At 42.0% G+C, this 24,228-nt stretch overlaps 1 protein-coding gene and 1 long non-coding RNA gene across 3 annotated transcripts; both read right to left on the bottom strand.

Annotated features, from left to right (window-relative positions):
- Positions 1-15,437: 15,437 nt before the first annotated feature.
- LOC309490385 (5-hydroxyisourate hydrolase-like) lies at positions 15,438-18,074 on the bottom strand. 2 transcript variants are annotated; one of them, XM_082159517.1, is made up of 4 exons: positions 17,688-17,780; positions 17,457-17,598; positions 15,868-16,003; positions 15,438-15,789 (listed from the first exon to the last, which is right to left on the bottom strand). In XM_082159517.1, the coding sequence occupies exons 2-4, from the start codon at positions 17,585-17,587 to the stop codon at positions 15,700-15,702; spliced, it is 357 nt and encodes a 118-aa protein (XP_082015643.1). In that variant the 5' UTR covers positions 17,588-17,598; positions 17,688-17,780; the 3' UTR covers positions 15,438-15,699. The 2 variants fall into 2 exon arrangements, with proteins under 2 accessions (XP_082015643.1, XP_082015642.1); XM_082159516.1 differs by lacking the exon at positions 17,688-17,780 and adding an exon at positions 17,787-18,074 and having other exon boundaries at positions 15,443-15,789.
- A 3,689-nt stretch (positions 18,075-21,763) lies between these two features.
- Positions 21,764-24,023, bottom strand: LOC309491182. Its single transcript, XR_014202960.1, has 3 exons — positions 23,944-24,023; positions 22,967-23,011; positions 21,764-22,886 (listed from the first exon to the last, which is right to left on the bottom strand). It is a non-coding gene; the product is annotated as an uncharacterized lncRNA (long non-coding RNA).
- Positions 24,024-24,228: the final 205 nt, after the last annotated feature.

Genomic DNA, 24,228 nt, shown 5'->3' with positions numbered 1-24,228 from the left:
CTCATTCAGTAAATGCATAGCTAAACAGAAGTGTTTTGAGTCTGGATTTGAATGTGACTACTGTAGGAGCACATCTGATCTCTTCTGGAAGCTGGTTCCAGCTGCGGCTGGCATAATAGCTAAAAGCAGACTCACCATGCTTAGAGTGAACCCTTGGTATTTCTAGCTGATATGATCCTAATGATCTGAGTGATCTGTTGGGTTTATATTCAGTGAGCATATCTGCAATGTATTGAGGTCCTAGGCCATTGAATGATTTATATACCAGTAATAATACTTTAAAATCAATCCTAAATCTAACTGGGAGCCAGTGTAAAGACCTGAGGACTGGTGTGATATGTTCATATTTTCTGGTTCTGCTCAGAATCCTGGCGGCAGCGTTCTGTATGAGCTGCAACTGTCTTATGGTCTTTTTGGGAAGGCCAGTGAGGAGTCCATTACAATAATCCACCCTGCTGGTGATGAAAGCATGCACAAGTTTCTCTAAGTCTTGTCTGGAAACAAAGCATCTAATTCTTGCAATATTTTTGAGATGATAGTATGCTGATTTAGTTATTGCTTTGACATGACTACTGAAACTAAGGTCTGACTCTAGTGTCACACCAAGATTCCTGACTTGATGTTTAGTTGTTTGACCCCTAGAGTGAAGGTATAGAGAGTTGTATATACCTTTCACAGTTGTAGAGTCGATAACTGTGCCCAGAAAGATCACACTCTGGGTGGGACTCAGTTTGCTCTTGGATACATTGATTTGGAGACCCAGACATTGCAGATGGCTGAGAATCAAAGCTCTGTGTTGTAATAGTTTGGTTCTCAATTGGGCTAGAATCAACCAATCGTCGAGATAGTTCAGCACGCGCACTCCCTGATGCCTCAGGGGAGAAAGCGCCGTGTCCATGCACTTCGTAAACGTACGGGGTGCTAGAGACAGACCGAACGGTAGAACTGTGTACTGATAAGCCTGCCCCTCGAAGGTGAATCTCAAGAATGGCCTTTGACGAGGGGCTATATGAATGTGAAAGCAAGCGTCTTTCAGATCCACAGTAAAAAAACAATCCCCCGGGCGAACTTGCACGAGGATATATTTGGTAGTCATCATTTTGAATGGCCGTCTCATGAGAGCCCTGTTCAAATGTCTCAGATCTAAGATGGGTCTGATACCGGCGTCTTTTTTCAGAACTAGAAAATAGCGTCTGTAAAACCCCATGTTCTGTAGCGGGGGGGGGGGGGGGGGGTTATATCTGTTATATAACAGATTCTGTATTTTGGAACGAAGCACGTGACAACCGCTACTTCTCACCGAAGTCTCTACAACTGCCTGAAACTTTGGGGGTCTGCGAGCGAATTGGAGCGAGTAGCCTCGCTTTATTGTGTTTATAACCCAACTCGACAAAACGGGAATGGCTTGCCAGGCCAGGGCTCGTGTGGCTAGGGTTTGACACATATTCTGGGGACGTAGCGTTTAGCCGGTCGTGACCATGCTCCGCCCGATAGCTTGCGCTGTAGCCTTGGTAGCACGCAAAGATAAGTCCGTGGCACTTCGCAGGTCGCAGAAGGACTCGGGTTCCGGGCCAGCCTCGTCCATGGATTGGAGGAGTTTGGCCTGGTAGACCTGCAAAACTGTCATTGTGTGCAGCTTGACCGGAGGCGGCGAAGGCACGTCCAGCGAGAGCTGAGGTGTTACGGCACGGCTTAACCGGGTGCGCCGCTCTAGTTCTCCAACTAGCAGCGGTGTTCGGGCAGAGGTGAGCAGCCACAGCCTCTTCGAGGGGCGGCAAAGACTCATAGCCCTTTTCTAACCCTAACTCCGCGCCGTCCATGGAGGAGAGCATTGCGGAAACTGAAGAGCTTGGCATGCGGTGTAGGGAGTGCGCCATGTTTTAGACAGTTCTTCATATACCTCGGGGAAGAACGGTGCGGGCCTGTGACGAGGTGGGCGCTGGTCTCCCTCAAACAGGACCGGAGATGGTGTCTGGGTAGGAGAAAGCGATGCACGCGGGGATGTGGCCGGCGTGGGTTCGCTAACATCCATTCCCTCGGGCTGCCGTTGGCTGCGGCGCTTCTTTTTCCTTGGCATAAGTAGAGCGGGAAAAGGAAGGGCGGGAGAAGCGGCGTCGCCATCTTGCGAGAGAGCTAGCCGCGTCCGCATCGCAGAGACAGGCATGCTTTCGCAGACCGAGCAGCCCCCGGCAGAAAGTGCAGCTTGAGCATGTGCGGGTCCCAGGCATGAGATGCACTTAGCATGCCCGTCGGCCTCGTGCAGAAGGGATCCACAAGTGGCACAGGAAGAGCGAGGCATTTGAAGCAACACTCGCGCTCCTAAAGCGAATAAAAGCAAGGCAAAAGGATATGCGTTGGTTGCCGGATAGCGACAGCAGAGCGACGACAGTGGAAAGACGACTTCTGGTGTCGAAGGCGTAGTGCGCTGTAGAGCTGCACACTCTAACTGTAAAAGGCTGGTTTCTACGGCAATGGCTTGCAGAGGACTCAGAGACGTGAAGTATATCGCTGAAGGAGATGAATCTGCTATAATGGCGGATTCGGGGTCTATTATAGGCTAAGGCCACGCCCCTTGGCGGGCTCTCACACGTCAGAGCCCGCCAAGGGGGCGTGGCCTTAGCCTATATTAGACCTCAAATCCGCCATTATAGCAGAATGGCGCCCGTGCCATTGGATGTGCAGTTGCCGCAGCACAGCCAATGAGTGAGCCAGACTCTCACTGTGCTAGCTGTGCAGCTGCAAATGCATTTTTCATTTTAGGCATCAGAATTTTCGAGGAAAAGGAGTTTCCCCATTGCGTATAGCTACGCAATACGAAGTGACCATTCTTGAAAGGGAACGAATGATACACGGATTGAGGTGGAGGACCCTGTGTAATCTCGCTGTAGAGAAACAAACTGCTGATCTACAGTGGAGGATTATTCACAGAGCCATAGCTACGGGCCGACATGTGGCACACCTGGACCCGTCAGTAGTTGGGGAATGTCGATTTTGTGGGAAGCAGAAGATTTAGAACATTTGTTTTTAAGGCTAACAGAATACGAGACCTTTGTAATTTGCTTAAGTTTGTTTAGAAGATTTGATGAGGAATTTTCTGATAAAGTTTCCCACACATGACCACAAACGACCCTACAAATTACGGCCCATCTTCAGTGCACTGAATGAGTGCACACACATCTCCCTGAAACTGACCTAGGACAGGGGCCAAGTGTGTGGTCTAGCCCATAGAGGTCTAGCCGAATAAGTGGAAGTTCCTCCAGGGTGTAACTTTGTACATGACAACCTTTTCACCTCACTAAGCCTCCTTTATGAAATGACAAAACGAGGTTATGGATGTCTTGGAATGTGTTGTGTAAATAGGTCTAATTGAAGAATTTGTATGTATTCTGACTATGGTGTCTCCCACCGGTCACTATTGTGACCGAGTATAAAAAATTGCACGAAAAAATTTGGGATTAAACGAGTTAAGTATCTTTTATAAGTATCTTTCATGCCTTAGAAAAAAACATTACTTGTGTGCATCATTAGACAAAACAATGGCACTGACATATTTTTAAGATATATCAGTACTAGTTGCTTTTAGTTAAAACAGCTCAAACATGCATTTTAGTCTGGAACTAGCTTAAGCCTTTTCTTTAAAACTAGAGGTAGACCTTTCTAATGATTTATAGGAAAATTAAGCTATATTTTCAACCGCTCAACCAAAACGGATGGATGTTGTTAGCCTGGACAAGCTGAATCTACTTAAAAAATGTGAGCAAACTGGTTGCCCTAAAAAAATTAAGTAATGGTAACTTGAAAAATTTGAGTTAATTTAACTTAAAATGTTTTGTAATATAAATGACTATATTATTATTACACATAGTATATAAGTTCAATCTACTAAGTAAGTTAAAGTTATGTCAATTGATTTATTTTTTATTTGTTAAAGGGATACTTCACCTCTGGAAAGTTGAATGTGTATTTAAAATAGGTCATTTATGTAGAAGAAATGTGAAATTATTTTTGAATTTGCAGCTTTCTAGACTCAGAAAAGCCAGAAAATGTATTTTTGGCTTATGTGGGATGAAAGACAACAACTCCCAGAATGCACTTGCTTCACCGCCCTAGAGGGCCCACTCCCAAGCCACGCCTACCGGTTAGAGAGCGCAGTTGAAAACAAGGCTAGGCTACTAGTGAGTCTCCGTGACGAGTTTGCCCGGGATTTCACCCAAAATGTCCAGGATTCGGCTTTTGCGTTCTACAGTCGCCATTCATTATGTTTACTGTGGCGAGCAGGACGAGGCTGAGGGGCACGGGAGAACGGCGAGCAGGACGAGGCTGAGGGGCGCGGGAGAACGGCGAGCAGGACGAGGCTGAGGGGCGCGGGAGAACGGCGAGCAGGACGAGGCTGACGGCCGCGGGAGAACAGCGAGCAGGACGAGGCTGAGGGGCGCGGGAGAACGGCGAGCAGGACGAGGCTGAGGGGCGCGGGAGAACGGCGAGCAGGACGAGGCTGAGGGGCGCGGGAGAACAGCGAGCAGGACGAGGCTGAGGGGCGCGGGAGAACGGCGAGCAGGACGAGGCTGACGGCCGCGGGAGAACGGCGAGCAGGACGAGGCTGAGGGGCGCGGGAGAACGGCGAGCAGGACGATGCTGAGGGGCGCGGGAGAACAGCGAGCAGGACGAGGCTGACGGCCGCGGGAGAACGGCGAGCAGAACGAGGCTGAGGGGCGCGGGAGAACGGCGAGCAGGACGAGGCTGAGGGGCGCGGGAGAACGGCGAGCAGGACGAGGCTGAGGGGCGCGGGAGAACGGCGAGCAGGACGAGGCTGAGGGGCGCGGGAGAACGGCGAGCAGGACGAGGCTGAGGGGCGCGGGAGAACGGCGAGCAGGACGAGGCTGAGGGGCGCGGGAGAACGGCGCGAGGCCGGTGGCGTGATTACTGATGAGCCGGTCTCGTATCTCTCACGGAGGAGCCGGAATTTTCTTAGCAATGTTAAAACGCACATCAACCGATCACTTGTTTAGCGTTCATGTAAACACTACATTCAGATTCACCAATCGGAATGAATTCAGTTAGACTGAAACAAAAGGTGTGCATGTAAACAATGAATGGCGACTGCAGAAAGCAAAAGCCGAATCCCGGACCTTTTGGACGATCTCGACGGCCGGACATGTCCGGGAAAAAGAGGATGGTAACCCCTACTACTCAGCTTTCTCCTACTACTCAGTTTTCTCCACAGAACAAGAGCCTGCTAGCTTAGCTTCCAAAGAAAGATGGCTGAAACTATGTGTACATTCTGTGAGTGAGATCCCACCCTCTATGGGCGGGTTGAACACATGCGGGACAGCTCCTCCTACTGGCTGTAGTCTTTAGCCTCTGGCCCAAAAATCCTCCGATGACGCAAAATGACGATTTTTGCGTCATCTGAGGATTTTTTCCAGACAAAAAATACATAAATCTCTCATCTCAGGGGGATATGAGGGTGGAAAGCACGGTAATTCGAAAATACTACAGGTTTTCTACTAATACAAAGCTTAATGCTAAATCCTGAAGTATCCCTTTAAACTAGAAAATTAAGAAAAAAAGCAAATAAATGTACAAAATGGCGTTACAGTACCTGACCTGACTCACAGCATCAAACCACTGTGTGGCAGGCGTGGTCAGGAGAAAAACTTCATAATATTGTCTGTTTGATTTATTTATTTATTTATTTTAATTAAATAAAGCCCATTAAACTCTCTGCATTTTGAGTCCTCACTCGCCCTCTGCATCCGCACCGGACACATCTGCTACTTCCTGTTATGAAATGTAATTTCCTGTAATGAAACTAGACTTTTTGACAGTAGGCTGAGACAGTAAGGGCAGATCATCGGCGAGCGTTTAACGAGATACATGAGATATTTTGATTGATTGATCAACATTTACAGTGAAGCTTATACACAACATTTACAGCTAAAAAATCTCCAGAAAAATTCAAAAATGAACGATAGGGGTGAGTAATTTATTGACAATATTTTTTATTATTTTATGTAACATGAATATGCAATAATAATAATTAAAAACTTTAAACAACATGCTTTTTTGTGTTTTGATCTTTTCCACAGAGGCATTACTGTCAAATGACAATTCCAGATATTACTCAGATTATGCATCCAGTGAGTACTTTAACTTTTCCCCCACATTTTGTTTCTGATAGTGATATTAGCTTCTAACATGTTTCAATTTTGTCAGACTTTCATTAGACAATATTATGTACAACAAGGTATAGATTTCTTTAAGGTGGTATTCTATTCTAAAGTCTGGTTATCAGTCAAAAGTTCAATGACAGTTCAATACTGTATATGCAGAAGAGTTAATATTCTTCTGAAATTTATTTTTATGATTTTTTTTATGATTTTGATAGTATTTGATTAATTATTGGTTTTGATTATTCTTTTTCATTCTGCAGGATTATTACAAAATTACTTTTCTTGTTTGCAAGAAAGCGTCTCAGGTTACGACTGTAACCTATGTTCCCTGAGAAACAGGGAACGAGACACTGTGTCGAATGACACTTTGGGGAACGCCTCTGGCGTGACAGGTGTCTGAAATCACTATCAAATCACGGCAATCACATTGACTGGCAACAGCCCGTGAATCATTAACATGAATGATTAACGTGCGACCTGCAAGTATAAAGGGCGCCTTGCAAACATGACAATCATCTTATCGTCTGAAGGGACTGTTTGGTAGGCAGGCCCCGAGGCATGGCAAGGAGACGCAGTGTCTCATTCCCTGTTTCTCAGGGAACATAGGTTACAGTCGTAACCTGAGATGTTCCCTTTCGAAAGGGAACTCACACTGTGTCGAATGACACTTTGAGGAACGATATAGTCAAGTCAAGTCATCTTCATTTATATAGCGCTTTTAACAATGTAGATTGTTTCAAAGCAGCTTTACAGAGATAAAGGTATAATTTATGGTAACAGAGATTGTTTTGGCTTTATAGCGGTTCTTTAATAAAGTTATTTTCCAGCTAAAGTAATTTTTTTGATTCGCTTCCGTTGCAACGATCATTTGTTATTAAATTAGGGGCCGCTAAGACGACACCATTCTCGCTACACAGACTTTAAACGCAAAAATGTGAGAAACGCTGTTGGCGTTCACATGAGCATTAAGAATTGGTTCTATAGTTATGTGCATTTGAATATATGTGCGCAGGTTTGTAATTCCCTACAAACCAAGCCTAAACAAAGTACTGGTACCTTATAAAATTTTTATACAGAATTTTATTTTATTTTATTTTGTTACTTGGGGGTAGGTACGCGAAACGAATTTCCCGAAAACACTTTATCTGTAGATTGGTAAAGGGATCCTCCATAGGGAGAGACTAGTTGGCACTTCAGCACTGCGTTGTCATCGGGTCCAGGCGAAGGTCCCTCGTCAGATCTGGATACGGCCTGGATCCGGCAGGCTGTGGGAAAACCTCGGGATAAACAAAGACACTAAAATTAGCGTAGACGCCATTCTTCTTATGATGTAACGAGTACATCAGGATTTATGAGAAGTGTTCCCGGTTCTGGCTGATCTAATCTATGCAGCCTAACATTGAATTAAAGAAGTCTATAATGTATTATGTGTATGCAAGGTCAAAGAGATGTGTCTTTAATCTAGCTTTGAGCTGACAGAGTGTGTCTGCTTCCCGGACAATGGTAGGAAGACTGTTCCAGAGTTTTGGTGCTAAATAGGAGAAGGATCTACCGCCAGCAGTCGATTTTTATATTCTGGGAATTATTAACTGGCCAGAATTTTAAGATCGCAATAGACGTGAAGGACTATAATGCGTTAAGAGCTCGCTCAAGTACTGCGGGGGTAAACCATTTAGTGCTATGTAAGTAATCAGCAATATTAAAACATTTATGCAATGTTTAATAGGGAGCCAATGCAGTGTTGACAGAACCGGGCTAATATAGTCATACTTCCTGGTTCTGGTAAGAACTCGAGCTGCTGCGTTTTGAACCAGCTGTAGTTTGTTTATTAAGCGTGCAGGGCAACCACCCAGTAGAGCATTACAATAATCTAGCCTTGATGTCATGAACGCATGGACTAATTGTTCCGCATTTGTCAATGAGAGCATATGGCGTAATTTAGATATATTTTTAAGATGGAAAAATGCGGTTTTACAGATACTAGACACGTGACTTTCAAATGAAAGATTGGTATCAAAGAGCACACCCAGGTTCCTAACTGACAACGAAGACTTATCAGAGCAGCCATCAAGTGTTAGACAGTATTCTAGGTTATTATGTGAGGAAATTTTTTGTCCAATAATTAGAATCTCTGTTTTTTCAGAGTTAAGTAGTAGGAAATTAGTAGTCATCCAATTTTTTATATCAGCTTTCTGTTAATTTAGTGAATTGGTAAGTTTCATCTGGGCGTGAAGAAATATAGAGCTGAGTATCGTCAGCATAACAATGAAAACTAATGCCATATCCAGCTTCCTAATGATATCTCCTAAGAGTAGCATGTACAGAGTGAACAGCAACGGTCCTAGTACTGAGCCTTGTAGTACGCCATACTGAACTTGTGATCGATAAGACATCTCTTCATTTACTGCTACAAACTGATAACGGTCAGATAAGTATGATTTAAACCATGCTAGTGCAATTCCACTAATGCCAACATCATTTTCGAGTCTATTTAAAAGAATGTTATGGTCGATAGTGTCAAATGCAGCACTAAGATCAAGTAACACTAATAGCGAGATACAACCACGATCGGATGATAAGAGCAAATCATTTGTAACTCTAACGAGTTGTCTCGGTACTATGGTACGGTCTAAATCCTGACTGGAAATCCTCACAGATATCATTTCTTTCTAAAAAGGAACATAGTTGTGAGGATACTGCCTTTTCTAGTATCTTTGACAGAAAAGGTAGATTCGAGATCGGCCTATAATTGACTAATTCTGAAGGATCAAGTTGCGTTTTTTTAACAAGCGGTTTAATCATAGCCAGCTTAAAAGTTTTTGGTACGTATCCTAGTGACAAAGATGAATTAATGATAGTAAGAAGAGGATCTATGACCTCTGGAAGCATCTCTTTCAATAGCTTAGTCGGTATAGGGTCTAACATACATGTTGTCGATTTAGACGATTTAACAAGTTTAGTAAATTCTTCCTCTCCTATAGCAACGAATGAATCAAATTTTTCTTCAAGGACACTACAATGCACTGCCTGATGCGATACTGTAGTAGACGGTTGCATAGTTATAATTTTCTCCCTGATATTATCAATCTTGTTAGTAAAGAAGTTCATAAAGTCATTACTGCTGTGTTGCTTGGAAACTTCTGGGGTTGAAGATTTATTTTTTGTTAGTTAAGCCACCGTTTCAAATAAATACATAGGGTTTTGTTTATTTTCTTCTAATAGGTTTGAAAAATAAGCAGATCTAGCAGCTTTTAAGGGCTTTCTGAATGCAATCGAACTCTTTCCATGAAATGCGAAATTTTTCTGGCTGCTCTCTTAACTGAGTGTACCACGGCGTTGGACTATTTTCTTTAATCTTAAGCGCAAAGGAGCAACTGTGTCTAAAGTGCTGGAAAAGAGAGAGTTAAAAGTTTCTGTCGCAATATCGAGTTCTTCTAAGCTATCTGGGATGCTGAGATGATGAAACTGATCAGGAAGATTATTAATAAAGCAATCTTTAGTGGCAGAAGTGATAGGTCTAACATATTTGTAACACGGAGTCGGCTTTGCAGCCTTGACTAAATTAAGTTTACACGAGCAGTGGCGGAACTAGAGTTTTATACATGGGGTGGCCAGGGGGTGGCCACTGCTACTTTCGGGGGTACACAGTACACACACACACACACAGTGGAAAAGCTTGTGGAAGGAATTGGGTCACTCTGTTTGTGTCTATAAGTGTTGAACATCCAAAATATTTGCAGAAAACAAAGCAGAAGCACCAAGGAGATAAGATACCGCATGTGTCTGTTATGAACTGCTGCGTTTATTTACAAAAAAACTTTTTTAGCAGACATGTCCTTGAAAATTTTAAACAATTTTATTGCCCATCAATATAAAATCTTATCCTAGGAAGATTTAATACAACATAATTCTTTCTTTATAATAATTTATAATAATTCTTTCTAAATATAATTATTTAATTTATAATTATTTTTTTGTTTTCATTTTTGGGTGAACTATCCTTTTAATCTGGCAAAATCATCTCAACTTAAATTCCTGAATTGGGTATGTGATTGACTGCCTGTGTCTGGTAGATGCTCTGACCTGTTGCTGGTCCTGAAGTCTGACCACACTGACTCTGACTAGCCAGGGGTGATGTAAGGGCTGGGGTCTGTTTGCACCTGATCTGCCTGTTAGTCCAGTCATTTTAAGCCAAAATGGGGGTCAACCTTGAACAAATTGCAACAGAAGCAAAGTCAACTGATTTTGTATCCTCAATATGTCCTGAGTAAGAAAAAAAAAAAAAGTCCCGAAGAATCCCATTAGGGGAAAGTTTCGAAAAAGACTCACATATAGTCTATTCATACGCCTATTAATTCTTTCTCTAACGTGAATGGGGTAAAAAATGTAACCTTTAGATATCACCATGAAAATTACTGAGTTGATTACTTACATCAAGACAAACAAAAAATGTATTCCAAGTTTTTTTTAATTGTTTGTTAAGATGGACAAATGGTGCATAATCTAATTATGTATGTGCTAATTTGCATAAATACCACAACAGATCTAAACATTGGGTACAGCCAGGTGAACATGTCTTGTTGAAGCTTGTTGACACATAACAGTAAAATACTTAATGTTAAGGTCTGAATGGAACCCATTTAGGCTACCCATGAGCATTAATACATAGAGGCAGGAAGAAGTATTTTAGAAACCAGTCTTTATTAATGTTTAAGAGATGGGGTCTGGGTCCGTGGGACTGTTTCTGGGGGACGAGTCTGAGGGAAGAACAGGAGACAATGGTAAGGAGAATGCAGAAGACTAAAGGCAGGTAAAATAAAAAGTGAATCCCCAGAAACCGTTTTCGAAACTTTCCCCTAATGGGATTCCCCTAATTCTGGACTTTTTTTTCCTTACTCAGGACATAATGAGGATACAAAATTATTTGAGTTTGCTTCTGTTGCAATTTGTTCAACCTTTTTTCATAAAATGACTGGACTATGTTTGTGCTTATTTAAAAAGAACTCTGATATCTCTCCCTTTCTTTTCATGTTTAATTGACCCTGTTCAAAAATATGACAAATTTAAAATATGATTCCAATATTCATATTCTAATCATCCAATTTCAACATTTTTATCTTAACTCTTTCTCGCCAGTCAAAAAAAAAAAAAAGAGGTGTTTTTGGTAATTGTCACAATTTCATGGCACCCCAGAATATTTTGTTGTATGAATATCTGAACATACCAAAAGAAAGAACAGACCCTGTGCTTTTAAACCCAAAAAATAAAATAACGTTTTATTCTAGCTTCGTGCGTCTTTTTTTATCAACACTTGAATGTTGGCAAGTTTCATAAAAAGCAACATGAGCAAAAAGCTGAGAAAATCACATTTTTATCAAAGACTACATCTAGATCAGATTCATAATGATGATCAAAACACAGTAGATCGAGTCCATCAACACCCTACACCCATAAAGCTTCATAGTCCTATAGTGATCGCATTATGATATCGCTTGTTTCTGCTCTTCTTTGCCTGCGTTTTGATCTCCTATCCTCACATTAGCTAGAACATTTGTAGGCTATACTGTAACGTACACACGGCAACTCGGCAAGGTACTGTATATATGCGTGTATTAGGCCTAATGTAGGCTATTCGGAGCAAACCACCCTGATGCTAAACCTTAAAAATTTACTTCAAATATGATATTTTCTTATTCGGTGAAGGTCGGTATCTTGCAACCATCTCTCGTCCTCTGCTCGTCCGTTTGAAAACTTTTTTTTTTTAAATCAGCATCAGCAACTGCCAGTAGCAAATAAAATTTTGGGGTGGCACCCGGGGTGGCCAATCGCATGTCAGGGGTGTCCAGTGCCACCCCGGACCCCCCTCTGGCTCCGCCACTGCAAACCAGCATCAGCGGCTGAAAGAAAAAAGGGGGCTATGTCTCGCCGCAGCCAGACCGCTCGAGTGCTTCTCACAGCTCCATCTTCAGTTCAGGCAGTATTAACTGCAGAACACGGGCCCGTCTCTCTTCACACACCCCGCAATCAAACGCTGTTTTAACAGCGACCCACATAAAGCACAAAATGCAGAAATTTCTCCAAAACACCTGGGAGGTCGGGTCCCCGAGTATTGGCGGCCCGCCCCCAGACTTCATTCAACCCCTAGCCACTCAGGCCGAGGCCTGGCAAGCTCTCCCTGGATTGTCAGCTGGGGTAATGAATACTACAAAGCAAGGCTACTCGCTTCAGTTCGCTCGCAGACCCCCGCGCTTTCACGCAATAGTCAACACATCGGAAAGGAGCAGCGTGGCTCACATCGTCTGATCCGAGGTGACAAGTCTGCTGACAAAGGGAGCTGTCGAAAAGGTTCCTCAGTCACAAAGCGAGCCGGGCTTCTACAGCCGTTATTTTCTCGTTCCGAAGAAAGACGGCGGCCTCAGGCCTTTAGATCTCAGACACCTGAACAAGGCCATTATGATGAGGCCATTCAGGATGCTAACAACCAAACACATCCTTGAACAGATTCGCCTAAGGGACTGATTCTTCTCAGTAGATCTGAAAGATGATTACTTCCAAATAACCCCCCACCACAGGCTATTCTTGAGATTCGCCTTCGGGGGGCAGACACACAGTTCGGACTGTCCCTAGCAACTCGTACATTTACGAAATGCATGGATTCTCTCCCCCCTGAGACAGCGGGGAATGCGCATTCTGAACTACCTTGACGACTGGTTCATATTGGCCCAGTCGGAGGTAGAGTCACTAACTTACAGGATCTGGCTCCTCGGCCATCTAGAACGCCTTGGGCTCAGAGTGAACTTTTACAAGAGTATTCTGTCCCCCAGCCAATGTATAACGTTCCTGGGAACAGTTCTCAACTCTGTTCAGATGAGAGCTAGGCCCACGCCGGCCGAGCTCTTTCGATTCAGCAACTGGCTGCTCTCTCACGCCCGTCAGAACGTTTCAAAGGGCTTTGGGCCTCATGACCTCCGCATCATTAGTACACCAACTAGGCTTACTGCGTATGCGTCCCCTTCAGCTATGGCTAAAACCTCAGGTTCCGGCTCATGCGTGGCGCTCTGGCCACCTACGTATCAGGGTAAACCAGGGCTGTATCAGAGCCCTGGCCCCTTGGAAAGACACCAACTGGTACCAGTATAATTTGACATGACATGATATTTTGGGGCATGATTTTCATTATTATTATCGGATACCTTGGAGTGGAAACGTGGTGGCTTTTTTAAACTCTTTTCCCAAAGACAGAATTTTCACTGTTATACAGTAGGGGCCGCTATTACATATCTTCTGAAAGAGTACAGAATCTCCTGATCTAAACGCATGCAAAAAAGGAGAACAGGCGATAAAAACCTTGCTTATGCATGTTGTAGTCTTTGAAAAAAAATGTTTTTTGTTCAAAATGTAGTTTTTTATGAAACTTGCCCACATTGAAGTGTCGATAAAAAATAAAACATGAAGCTATAATTACATTTTTCATAAAATAAAATGTGCTCTGTTCTTTGTTTTTATATGTTGCATGTTCAGTAATGCATGTTCATGTAATGTTCAGATATTCATACAACAAAATATTCTGGGGGCCTTGAAAGTTTTGTGAAAATTATCCAAAATGCTGATGGTGGCTTGTGGCTTAAAAATGTAGTAGCCAAATTGGCTGGTGAGTGAAAAAAGTTAATTTCAAACCCTGATAATCATACTTTGCCTTATATTACCCTGGCTGGCACTAAGGGACAAAAAAGTCACACTGCTACGATAGAGGCAGTGTTTCCCACTGAAATATAAAGCCAGTGAAAAACCTTTTAAGAAAAATTGTAATGTAAAGTTCCACTGAAGGCGAGTCCGAGATGAACCCTAATGCAGTTTTATATTACAAAAACATAAACAGAATACAAAATAAACAGAACTAAACCATAACATCACCATGAACACTATTTGGGACAAATTTCAAAATAAGAGTCCAAAAACAAAAACAAGACAGACGTATGACCTATAACACAATATTTTGATAATCTTGTCTTATCTTTTAGTATTAGTCTTGTGTTAAATGTCATTATTAGTTTTTATCATATCTAGTTATTTGTATTGTATAATCATACCCTAGTGAAAAAAGATATACTTTATTGTATTTGAAATATATTCCCTTTTTCAAAAGTACATTGCAAATATACTAACAAAAATGTTATTAGTATAAAAGTATATTGCATCATGCTTTTACCTATTTTCACAATACAACTTTTAAAACACTTTAAAATAATTGTACTTTTAGTATATTTTCTAAAAGTATATTTTAGAAAAATAAACTTGAAGTCAAAATTCAGTTTTTTTTTTTAAAGTGTATTTATTTGCACTTTATAAAAAATATATTTTAGGTACAGTATATTTTAACTGTGTGCTGGAAATTATCATTGTAACAATGCATTAAAATTATACTTTCAAATTACATTATAGTACACAATAGTATTTTGTACAAAGTATAGGTAAGTTTTATTTGTCTAATAATGTACATTTGTTATTGAAGACAAAGTATGCAATTTGTTGTATTTGGAATAAGCCAAAGGTATTAATGAGCCTATAATGTTTACTCAAATATGTCACACGACAGCCTTGTGGGCAAGTGCACCGACATGCGCTTCAGGAGACCCGAGTTCGAGTCCCGGCTCGTGGACATTTCCTGATTCTGTCCCCTCGCTCTCTATCCCCATCACTTATGATCTATGACACATCTATGTCCTATCCTAATAAAAGGTGAAAACGGCAAAAATATTTTTATTTTTATTTATTTTTTATAAAAATAAAAAATCTATTTAAATTCACTTTATATTGCTTGTATGTTTCAAAGACACTCATAATAATTATGTAATGTACTTGTAACACGAATAAAGTACACTTTAATATCCCTAATCAAGCATGTAATTAGTCCCTACACAGGCATATACCTAAAGTATACTAAGTATACTTGAAGTTGGTCCAATTTAGTACACAAAAGTACACTTAATACACTTAAAATTATGCTTTACTACAATTTAATTACAACTAAAATATACTTTGTACAAAATTAGTTGTTTCAAAATAGCTCACTTCAAGTTAACTAATCATTTACACACTTGAAGTATACTGATAATTAGTCTGGCTGCAAGTATGCTTAGCATTTTTTTTTTTTCACCAGGATATGAATTTGAAAAAAAGCTGAAAATTGTTGGAAAATCCCAACATCCCTGTTTTAAGAACTGTTATGACCTAGTCATTAAAAGAGTAATTTGAATGCATAAAAACCTTGACACAAACAATTATATGAATAAAATTTTATTTTATTTGAGTTTTCTTTTTTTAAAGCACTTTGAGACAATAATAAAAATGTTTATTTTTTGGCCATTCAAAAGAATATTGAGCAAACAACAACAGGATGAGGTTTGGATAATTGATCGCTGGGGTGTTGAAGCTGAGGGCTGGAGCACGAGGTGATATCTTGGACCTATAGTAATGTGAAGAATGAAACTCCAGCAGTGTGTGTTGAATGCAGTGTGTGTGCTCTCTAGCTCCCCCTGTAGGTGCTGTATGAGTATCTGCTCACCAGCAGCGGCACATGAACGCTCTGATCAGCAGCGCTTACAGTGAACACAATCTAAATGAAGAAGAAGAAAGACATTAGCATTCAGACTGTGTAAATACAATCAGTTCACCATTAGTCTTTCCTACAGACCTCAACATATGGGTAAAAGCTGGACTGGCCCAAACTCTCCCAGTACTGGCCCGTCTCGAAGCGGATCTTGTACATTCCTGGAGTGAAGGCGTCGCTGGTTATCAGTCCTGGACAGCGTCCGTCCTCATTCGTGTTTCTGGAATAATCAGTGACACCGTATTTAACATAATGACATATTTATTTTCCAGGGTTTGGATTTTAAACCTCTCAGAGTTTGACCCAAACAACTTTGGACAGTTTCGATGGCAACAGTTTTCAGAACACTGTTACAATAATTTACACATTTCTTTAGACAAAGCGAAGACTTGACACAAGTGATGTCAACAGAGCTGAGTGTTAGCATTATTCAAGTGTAATTTTTAGTAAAACCTAGTTGGCATGCAAGCCTGTACACGACTCTAATAAACATGAAAATTTACTAAATATTGGGTACAATAGTCCATTTTAATGAGACTGAATAATAAATACTGATACTTTTTAATACTTGATAGATTTCAAGTATATTTATTGCCATTTTGGATGATTTTTTTCACTGAGCTTGTTGCTACACATTCTGAAATTGCTTTCTGTGTAGGATACAGGCAATGCTTTATTATTATTATTAATATTATTAATGGTTTATTCTTATAATTTGGCCCAAAGTATTAGACATTTGCAGCAGTTTTGAAATCGGGAGCCACAACAAAGTTGTATTAATTGTATGAATGCTCAATGGCTGTTTTAAAGGTGAAGTATAATTTCATCAAAAAACAGAATTGCTAAAAATAATGACTATTTTCAAACAGGTTTCCCAACCACCCCCTTCTGCCATTGGTTGACCAAACAGATAGCCCCGCCCCAAACTCACATGATTGGTTGAGCCAGTGTTACTGCGTCAGGCCGCTCGAACTAGGGGGGCACTGTTTCATAAAACACTGAAGCTTCCCCGGGCGCTGCCATTGATTAGCGGACCATCACCTGCTGTTAGCATTCCATTGACTCCCATTCATTTTGGCGTCACTTTGACAGCGAATAACTTTACATCTGAGGCGTTTAAAGACTCCATTTGTCCATTATTTATTTCTAAAGAAACACGAAAATGTATAAAAGGCTCCATTACCTTGTATCTTACGTTATGGCCCCATAGAAGCAGTTTTTGTAAAAATAGGCTAACGATTGTGTCATAACCACACGACTCTCTGTCGCACAGTAGAGAGATTACCGTATGGACAGGAGGAGAAGCTCGCAGGCAATCGGGGAGACGTGGAGGCAAAATGACAAAGTAATTAATCAGAATACTTAGCAAAATTTGCTCCTGCTCCTAGCTCATGGACACCTCCTACTCACACTCTCCGTCTCTGCAAGGTTTGGAAGGGAATGATTCAGATTTCTCTTGGCACAGCTACTAGAAGACAGACGGGTTGCTCACGTCACATCTACGTCGTCAAGCTCAGTTTGAGCCTGCGCAGTCGCTCAGCCATCAGGAAGTGAGAGCTTCTAATTGACTTCACTTGTCTCCATTGAATCCAATGGGGTCGCTGTGTCCAGTTTATATACTGTCTATGGCTCGAACACTCACAGACAGCCAGAGACGACATGCGTGGACTCACCCGATGGTCACGAGGCTCCAGACGGTCATGTGGGGGTCCAGGCGGTGTAGACTGAGGGCCATCCGCGCCGCTGGGACCCCGTCCCCGGTGTTCAGCACATGTGTAGTGAGGGGACCTTTCACCGAACCCATCGCTCTCAACCCTACAACACAGGAGATCACCCCGTCACATGCATTTATTATAAGACCGTTTAAAACTGAGACCATGTACAGGCAACTTCCACATATTTACCTGGAGATGTTAAACATGAAGCACATTTAAAATGACTGGACTCACTGCTTTCTACATCAGCCCTCTCTAACAGAATTACTGAAGATATTAAGATCTTACCTGTTATGAAGTCAGTGTCATCTGGCTGTGTGTCTCCGTTTATATGAGGATGATCTGGACAATGTTTGATTAGTTTCAATGAGTTAATCAACAAAACAAACCAGCGCAAGCACACATGCAGGGTTAATATTTAAGCAAACCGGTCTTAAAAAGTTCCAGTATCACAAACCTTTAGAATATAAAGTACTTCAAAACAAAGACAAGATATCTGAATCTACAGTCCTACCCTGAAGTCATTTACATACACAAGAAAGATGGAAGAAGCGAGCTGAAATCCTGTTAGAGGGCAGATGGACTTTGACCTCCAGTAACTTGTTTGATTTGGTTCTTTAGATGAGTGGAAAAACATGAAGGTTAACGCTAGTCACAGTGACAAAACAGCTGGAATTTAGATCAGTGGTTTCAGTCTTCAGAGAGCCAGAGCTACATTTTATCCCATTAATAGAATAGAATAGAATAGAATTCAACTTTATTGTCATTGCACATCACAAGTACAAGCAACGAAATGCAGTTTGCATCCATCCAGAAGTGCTTTAGCAAGAATATAGATATATTACAAAATATAGATATATTTTAGATATGTTACAATGTACACGGTATGAAGGAATGTTATGAGTGCTATAACTATAAGTATATACAGGCTATAACTGTAGTAAGTGTACAAGCTATGTACAGGCTATGAACAGGTTATACGTATGGATATAAATAAAAGACTATAACAGACTATAAATATACAATATGCAAGTATTAATAACAGCTGTAGAACTATAATTATTGTATTGTATTGTACAGCATGGTTGTCTATACAGTATTTACAGTAAGATATATATGAATAATTTATACAGTAGTAATATTAAAGTGCATGTGGCTGTAAGTGGTGGTCCAGCCACTGTGTATGAGTGTGTATGAGGATACTGGGGTTTTTTGTCCATTGTGTGTATGTTCAGTTATGGGTTGTTGTCAGTGGTTGTGAGAGTGCGTGTATGTTCAGTCTATGAGTTTTAATGTGGGTGAGATGTCAGGAGGCAGAATTCCGGAGTCTGACAGCTGTAGGATAGAAGCTGTTCCGGTACCTGGTGGTCTTAGTCCGGAGGCTCCTGTAACGCCTCCCAGAGGGCAGGAGGGTGAAGAGTCTGTGTGCTGGGTGACTGGGGTCTTTGATGATTTTCCCGGCCCTTCTCAGACACCGCTTCCTGTAGATGTCCTCTATGGAAGGAAGTGGTGCTCCAGCGATGCGCTGGGCGGCTTTCACCACCCTCTGCAACGCCTTCCGGTCCGAGGCAGAGCAGCTCCCGTACCAGACTGTTATACAGTTGGTCAGGATGCTCTCGATGGTGCAGCGGTGGAAGTTCACCAGGATGTCTGAGGACAGGTTGTTCTTCCTCAGAGTCCTCAAGAAGAAGAGGCGCTGGTGAGCCTTCTTGACCAGCTTGGAGCAGCTGGTCGTCCAGGTGAGATCCTCTGAGATGTGGACTCCCAGGAACTTGAAGCTGTTCACACGCTCCACAGCCGTCCCCTTGATGTGGATGGGTGGATGTGGGTCAGCATTCCTCCTGAAGTCCACGATGAGCTCTTTGGTCTTCTCGGTGTTGAGCAGCAGGTTGTTGGTGTCGCACCACTCAGCCAGACGATCCACCTCCTCCCTGTAGGCGGCCTCATTGCTGTCTTTAATGAGGCCGATCACCGTGGTGTCATCTGCAAACTTAATGATGGTGTTGGAACCATCGACAGGTCTGCAGTCATGGGTGAGGAGGGAGTAGAGGAAGGGACTCATCACACAGCCTTGTGGTACACCGGTGTTCATTGTGATGATGGATGAACAGTGGTTATCCAGCCGGACATGTTGGGGCCGGCAGGTCAGGAAGTCCAGTAACCAGTTGCACATGAGGGAACTGATGCCTAGGTCTGTGAGTTTCCTGATGAGTTGTGAGGGGATGATTGTGTTGAACGCTGAACTGAAGTCTATAAACAGCATTCTGGCGTAGGTGTTTTTATTGTCCAGGTGTGAGAGGACAGTGTGCAGCGCTATGGAGACTGCATCCTCTGTGCTCCTGTTCTGACGGAATGCAAATTGGTGGGGGTCCAGGGTGGGGGGGAGACAGGATTTGAGGTGTGCTAGGACCAGCCGCTCTAAGCACTTTGTGATGATTGGGGTGAGGGCTACCGGGCGGTAGTCGTTGAGGCTTGATGGGTTGGAGTTTTTGGGTATCGGAACGATGGAGGTGGATTTGAAGCAGGCCGGTACCACAGCATGGGCCAAGGACAGATTGAATATGTCCGTCTGCACTCCTGCCAGCTCCACTGAACACGCTCTGAGAACACGGCCAGGGATGCCATCAGGACCTGCACCCTTGTGGACATTAATCCTGCTCAGCACCGCTCCTACATCAGTGGGGGAGAGAGTCAGTGGTTGGTGGTCTGGAGTCACCTCTGCCTTAGTTGCAGTTGTTGTGTTCCCCCGCTCAAAACGAGCATAGAAGTTGTTGAGCTCGTTGAGGAAGGGGACATCAGAGGATGCGGGGGAGGGTTTGATGGTCCTGTAGTCTGTGATGATCTGGAGACCTTGCCACATACGTCGGGGGTTGGAGTTGGAGAAGTGTTCTTCTACCTTCCCTTTGTAGTGGTGTTTAGCATTTTTGATGCCCCTCTTCAGTTTGGCCCTGGCTGCACTGTAAGCCTGTGCATCCCCTGACCTGAAGGCGGTATTGCGGGCCTTCAGGAGGAGACGAACATCTCGGTTCATCCAAGGCTTCTGGTTGGGGTACATGGTGATCTGTTTCTGGGTGGTGACACTATGTGTAGTCAAGGAGATGTGGTCCAGTACAGATGTGGCGTACTGGTCCAAGTCTGTGTGGATGAACATGTTCCAGTCTGTGTTTTTGAACCGGTCCTGGAGCACAGCATCTGTCCCCTCTGGCCACACTTTTACTGTCCTCACAGTGGGTTTCACACGTTGGATGAGTGGTGAGTACCGAGGTGTGAGGAACAGGGAGAGATGGTCTGATTGTCCAATGTGGGGGAGGGGTGTTGCTTTGTAGGCTCCAGACATGTTGGAATAAACATGGTCCAAAGTTTTGTCTCCTCTGGTGTGACAGGAGACATGTTGGTGGAATCTGGGAAGGACTGTCTTTAAATTGGAGTGGTTGAAGTCACCAGCAACAATAAAAGCAGCCTCAGGGTGTTTAGTTTGGTGTTTGCTAATGGCTGTGTAAAGTTCTTTCATAGCCAACTTAGCATTAGCATCCGGGGGGTATACACTGCAGTGAGTATGATGGAAGTGAGCTCTCTGGGGAGATAATAAGGTCTGCATTTGACCATTAAAAACTCCACATTGGGTGAGCAGTGACTCTCGGTAGTGGCAGAGTTTATGCACCAAGCATTGTTGATATAAATGCACAAACCTCCACCTCTGGTCTTGCCGGAGTCGTCTGCTATCCTGTCGGCTCGGTGTGTGTGGCGTCCTGTTAACTCAATAGCATTGTCCGGGCAGCTGTTGTTTAGCCATGTTTCGGTGAAAATCATGACATTTGAGTCCATAATCCGTCTGTTGTTAGTGATGGAGAGCCGTATTTCGTCCATTTTGTTTGCCAGAGAACGGACATTGGCGAGGAAAATGCTGGGTAAAGGGAGCCGGTGTGGTGTTAGCTTTAGCTTAGCTCGTAGCCCTCCGCGCCTACCCCGCCTTTGTTTACGTTCTCGGCGCCGTCTGCGTGCACTTCCGCCCGGCCGGGAAGAGTGAGCAGCCTCCGATGTTCTGGAGATCTCTGGGATGAGGCGGAGATCGGCGATAAAACTATTGGAGTTTTGAGTCCAAATGTTCATAAGCTCCTGTCTGTTGTAGATCAGCAACGAACAGCAATTCGGGATGAATAATCCAGTCAAAAGTAGATAAAAAAACGCTAAAAAGCTAATTCTAGAGAGACGCTGAGCCTCGCGTTGTTCACGCGCCGCCATCTTGGATCTAATTAACTAACATTAACTAACATTATTACACTATATTGTGCTCAACAGATCATTAGTTATAAAGTTAACAAGTAGTTAAAATGTCATGAAGATTGAACTTCTATTCTCTCCTAGACTGCCTTCGGGTTCAAAACCATGATTGTACAGATAATGGCTTTTGAAACGTATTAAAACTCTGTCATCATATTCAGGCAGCATACAGTAATGTACATGAATGTATTTTTATTTCTGTTGGTGAATACATTCAGAATTGTGTGATACAAACAAATAGCATTTGCATTATATTTTACATAATCACAGATATATATTCCGAAAGATACACAAGCATGCAGCGGGAAACCGCTTTACCATGTTATGCCTTATTTCAATGAACAGTTTTGATAAGTGCTACATTTTTACATGAAAAAAAATGACATATGCTGATCATAAATCTAGTCATAAAACTAAATTGGCCAGACTGATTGATGAGCAGATAGTAAATGACATTCGGGTTCAAATAAGTGTTTTAAATACATCTCATTTTAAATCTTAAGTCTCACGTACGTTTAATAAATAAGTAATTGAATTAATTTTTATATATCAGGGTCATGTATGGGGTTATCAGCTGATAAAGATTTATTTAGATATCGTTATTGGCATCAGCCGTTTAATAACCCATATCAGTAACCCATAACTATTGCGTACATATCGTAAAATTATGTATGTAGGATATTTGCAATAACATGGTGTGTCTGTGTTTCCATCTCCTTCAATATTATCGTATCTGTACTTTACTGATCGAAATCATGGAAAAACACCATTTGGTTAAAATAAGTCTGACAACAAAATACAGTAGTTGAGTTTGTTTCAGTCTGTTTAGACAGCTGTTCCTGAACTGGATTCAAACCAGATTCAAACACTTCAAGCTGAAATCAGTGATCCTGAATGAGTGTTTCAGCATCAGTCCATCACTGAACCACTGAACTCATGAAGATACGAGCTGATGTCACTCAGCTCTGCGCTCATGATTAGTTTACAAGATGACAGCTTCAGCGGATCAGTGGGAATTATCCAAACATCTTTCCTCGGTTTTAATGGTCCTTTTCTTTACACCATCACTGATTAATCCTGTGGCTTTTCCCAAGGAACTTGGCGTGTCTGTGAGAAAGAGCAACAGCGCACTTAGAAAAAAAGTTTCATATTTTATTTAAAACAAATAGTTACAGGTTTTAACTTACCTGAAGTCTTTACATGTAGAACAAATCTGGTTCATAGTCATTAACCTAGCAAACACACGCATGGATACATGTTACACAAAAACTCTTAAATTGCTATAGTATTATATCATTTTTGTATATCCTGAAATATTGTAGGAAGATGTTTTAGTCCAAAAAATAAGTTTGCTCAATCACAATAACAGAAATTTACCAAGGTAACCATAGTTTACATTAAAACGCCATTATTACTACAGATATTGTTACTAGGCGAGTCTCAGGAAACCTGGGCACGTTCTTGACAGGTTTTGACTCAACTACTGTAAAATCATAATAAATTAATACAAAATCTCCTTCAGTAATTATAAGAAGCTTCACAATCTTACAAATTTAACTACTTTAACAGCAGCCACAATATCTGTAATGAAATATTGACTGTACATTTATAAAACATCTTGGGTTACAAATGTAACCTAGGGTCCCTGAGAAGGGGACAGGACTCCTCAGCGTGACCGGTGTCTGAAGCACGTGTTCAAACACGACAATTGTATTGGCCGGCAATAGCCTATGTCGTCACTACATGTGCGACCGCGAGTATAAGAGAGCGCCTGAGGAACACATCATCCTCTTGTTGTCTAAAGGAGATGTGGCAGGCACCCCGAAAGCATTAGTATTTATTACTTTATTAGTATTAGTGACATGTTCATACATGTTCAAATCCAGCTAAACATTTCATTCTATTTCAGATAATTTACTTTCTGAAGGAAACTCTCAAAAGGCTACATTAATAAGTTACAGTAATAACTTTGACTGTATCATTAAACATACTTTATACTATGGTATACCGTTGTATCAAGTTCAAAGTAACTTTCAGCCTACTAGCTAATTTTAGCCAAACTCAGTAAATTTCAGTTGACAATGTGGGCATTATTTCTTTCATTCATTCATGTCAAACAAGTAAAACTCAAGCATGTTAATCTAATAATACAAAATGTACTTACCCAACAGTAGATTTTTAATAATATCGATACAACTCCCTCCTCAATTCCTCCTCTCCTCGTGGTTGTTCAGTGTTCCAGAGTCTATGGGGAGAACGGGTTAACATCTCGCGAGATAATCTATCCTATCGCGGGAATTTGTAATATCGCGAGATCTTTTGTTACTACATCTTGGCAGCACAGTTTTGGCAATTACATCCAACTCAGACATAAAGGGTGACCGGATATATTTCTGTTTTACATATGCATACATTCCATAAAAAAATAACAACGAATACATCAGGTACA

The sequence above is a fragment of the Leuciscus leuciscus genome, assembly GCF_965113295.1.
Source record: "Leuciscus leuciscus genome assembly, chromosome: 25".
In the NCBI taxonomy this organism is placed as follows: domain Eukaryota; kingdom Metazoa; phylum Chordata; class Actinopteri; order Cypriniformes; family Leuciscidae; genus Leuciscus; species Leuciscus leuciscus.
This window is presented reverse-complemented; position numbering and strand designations above follow the sequence as displayed.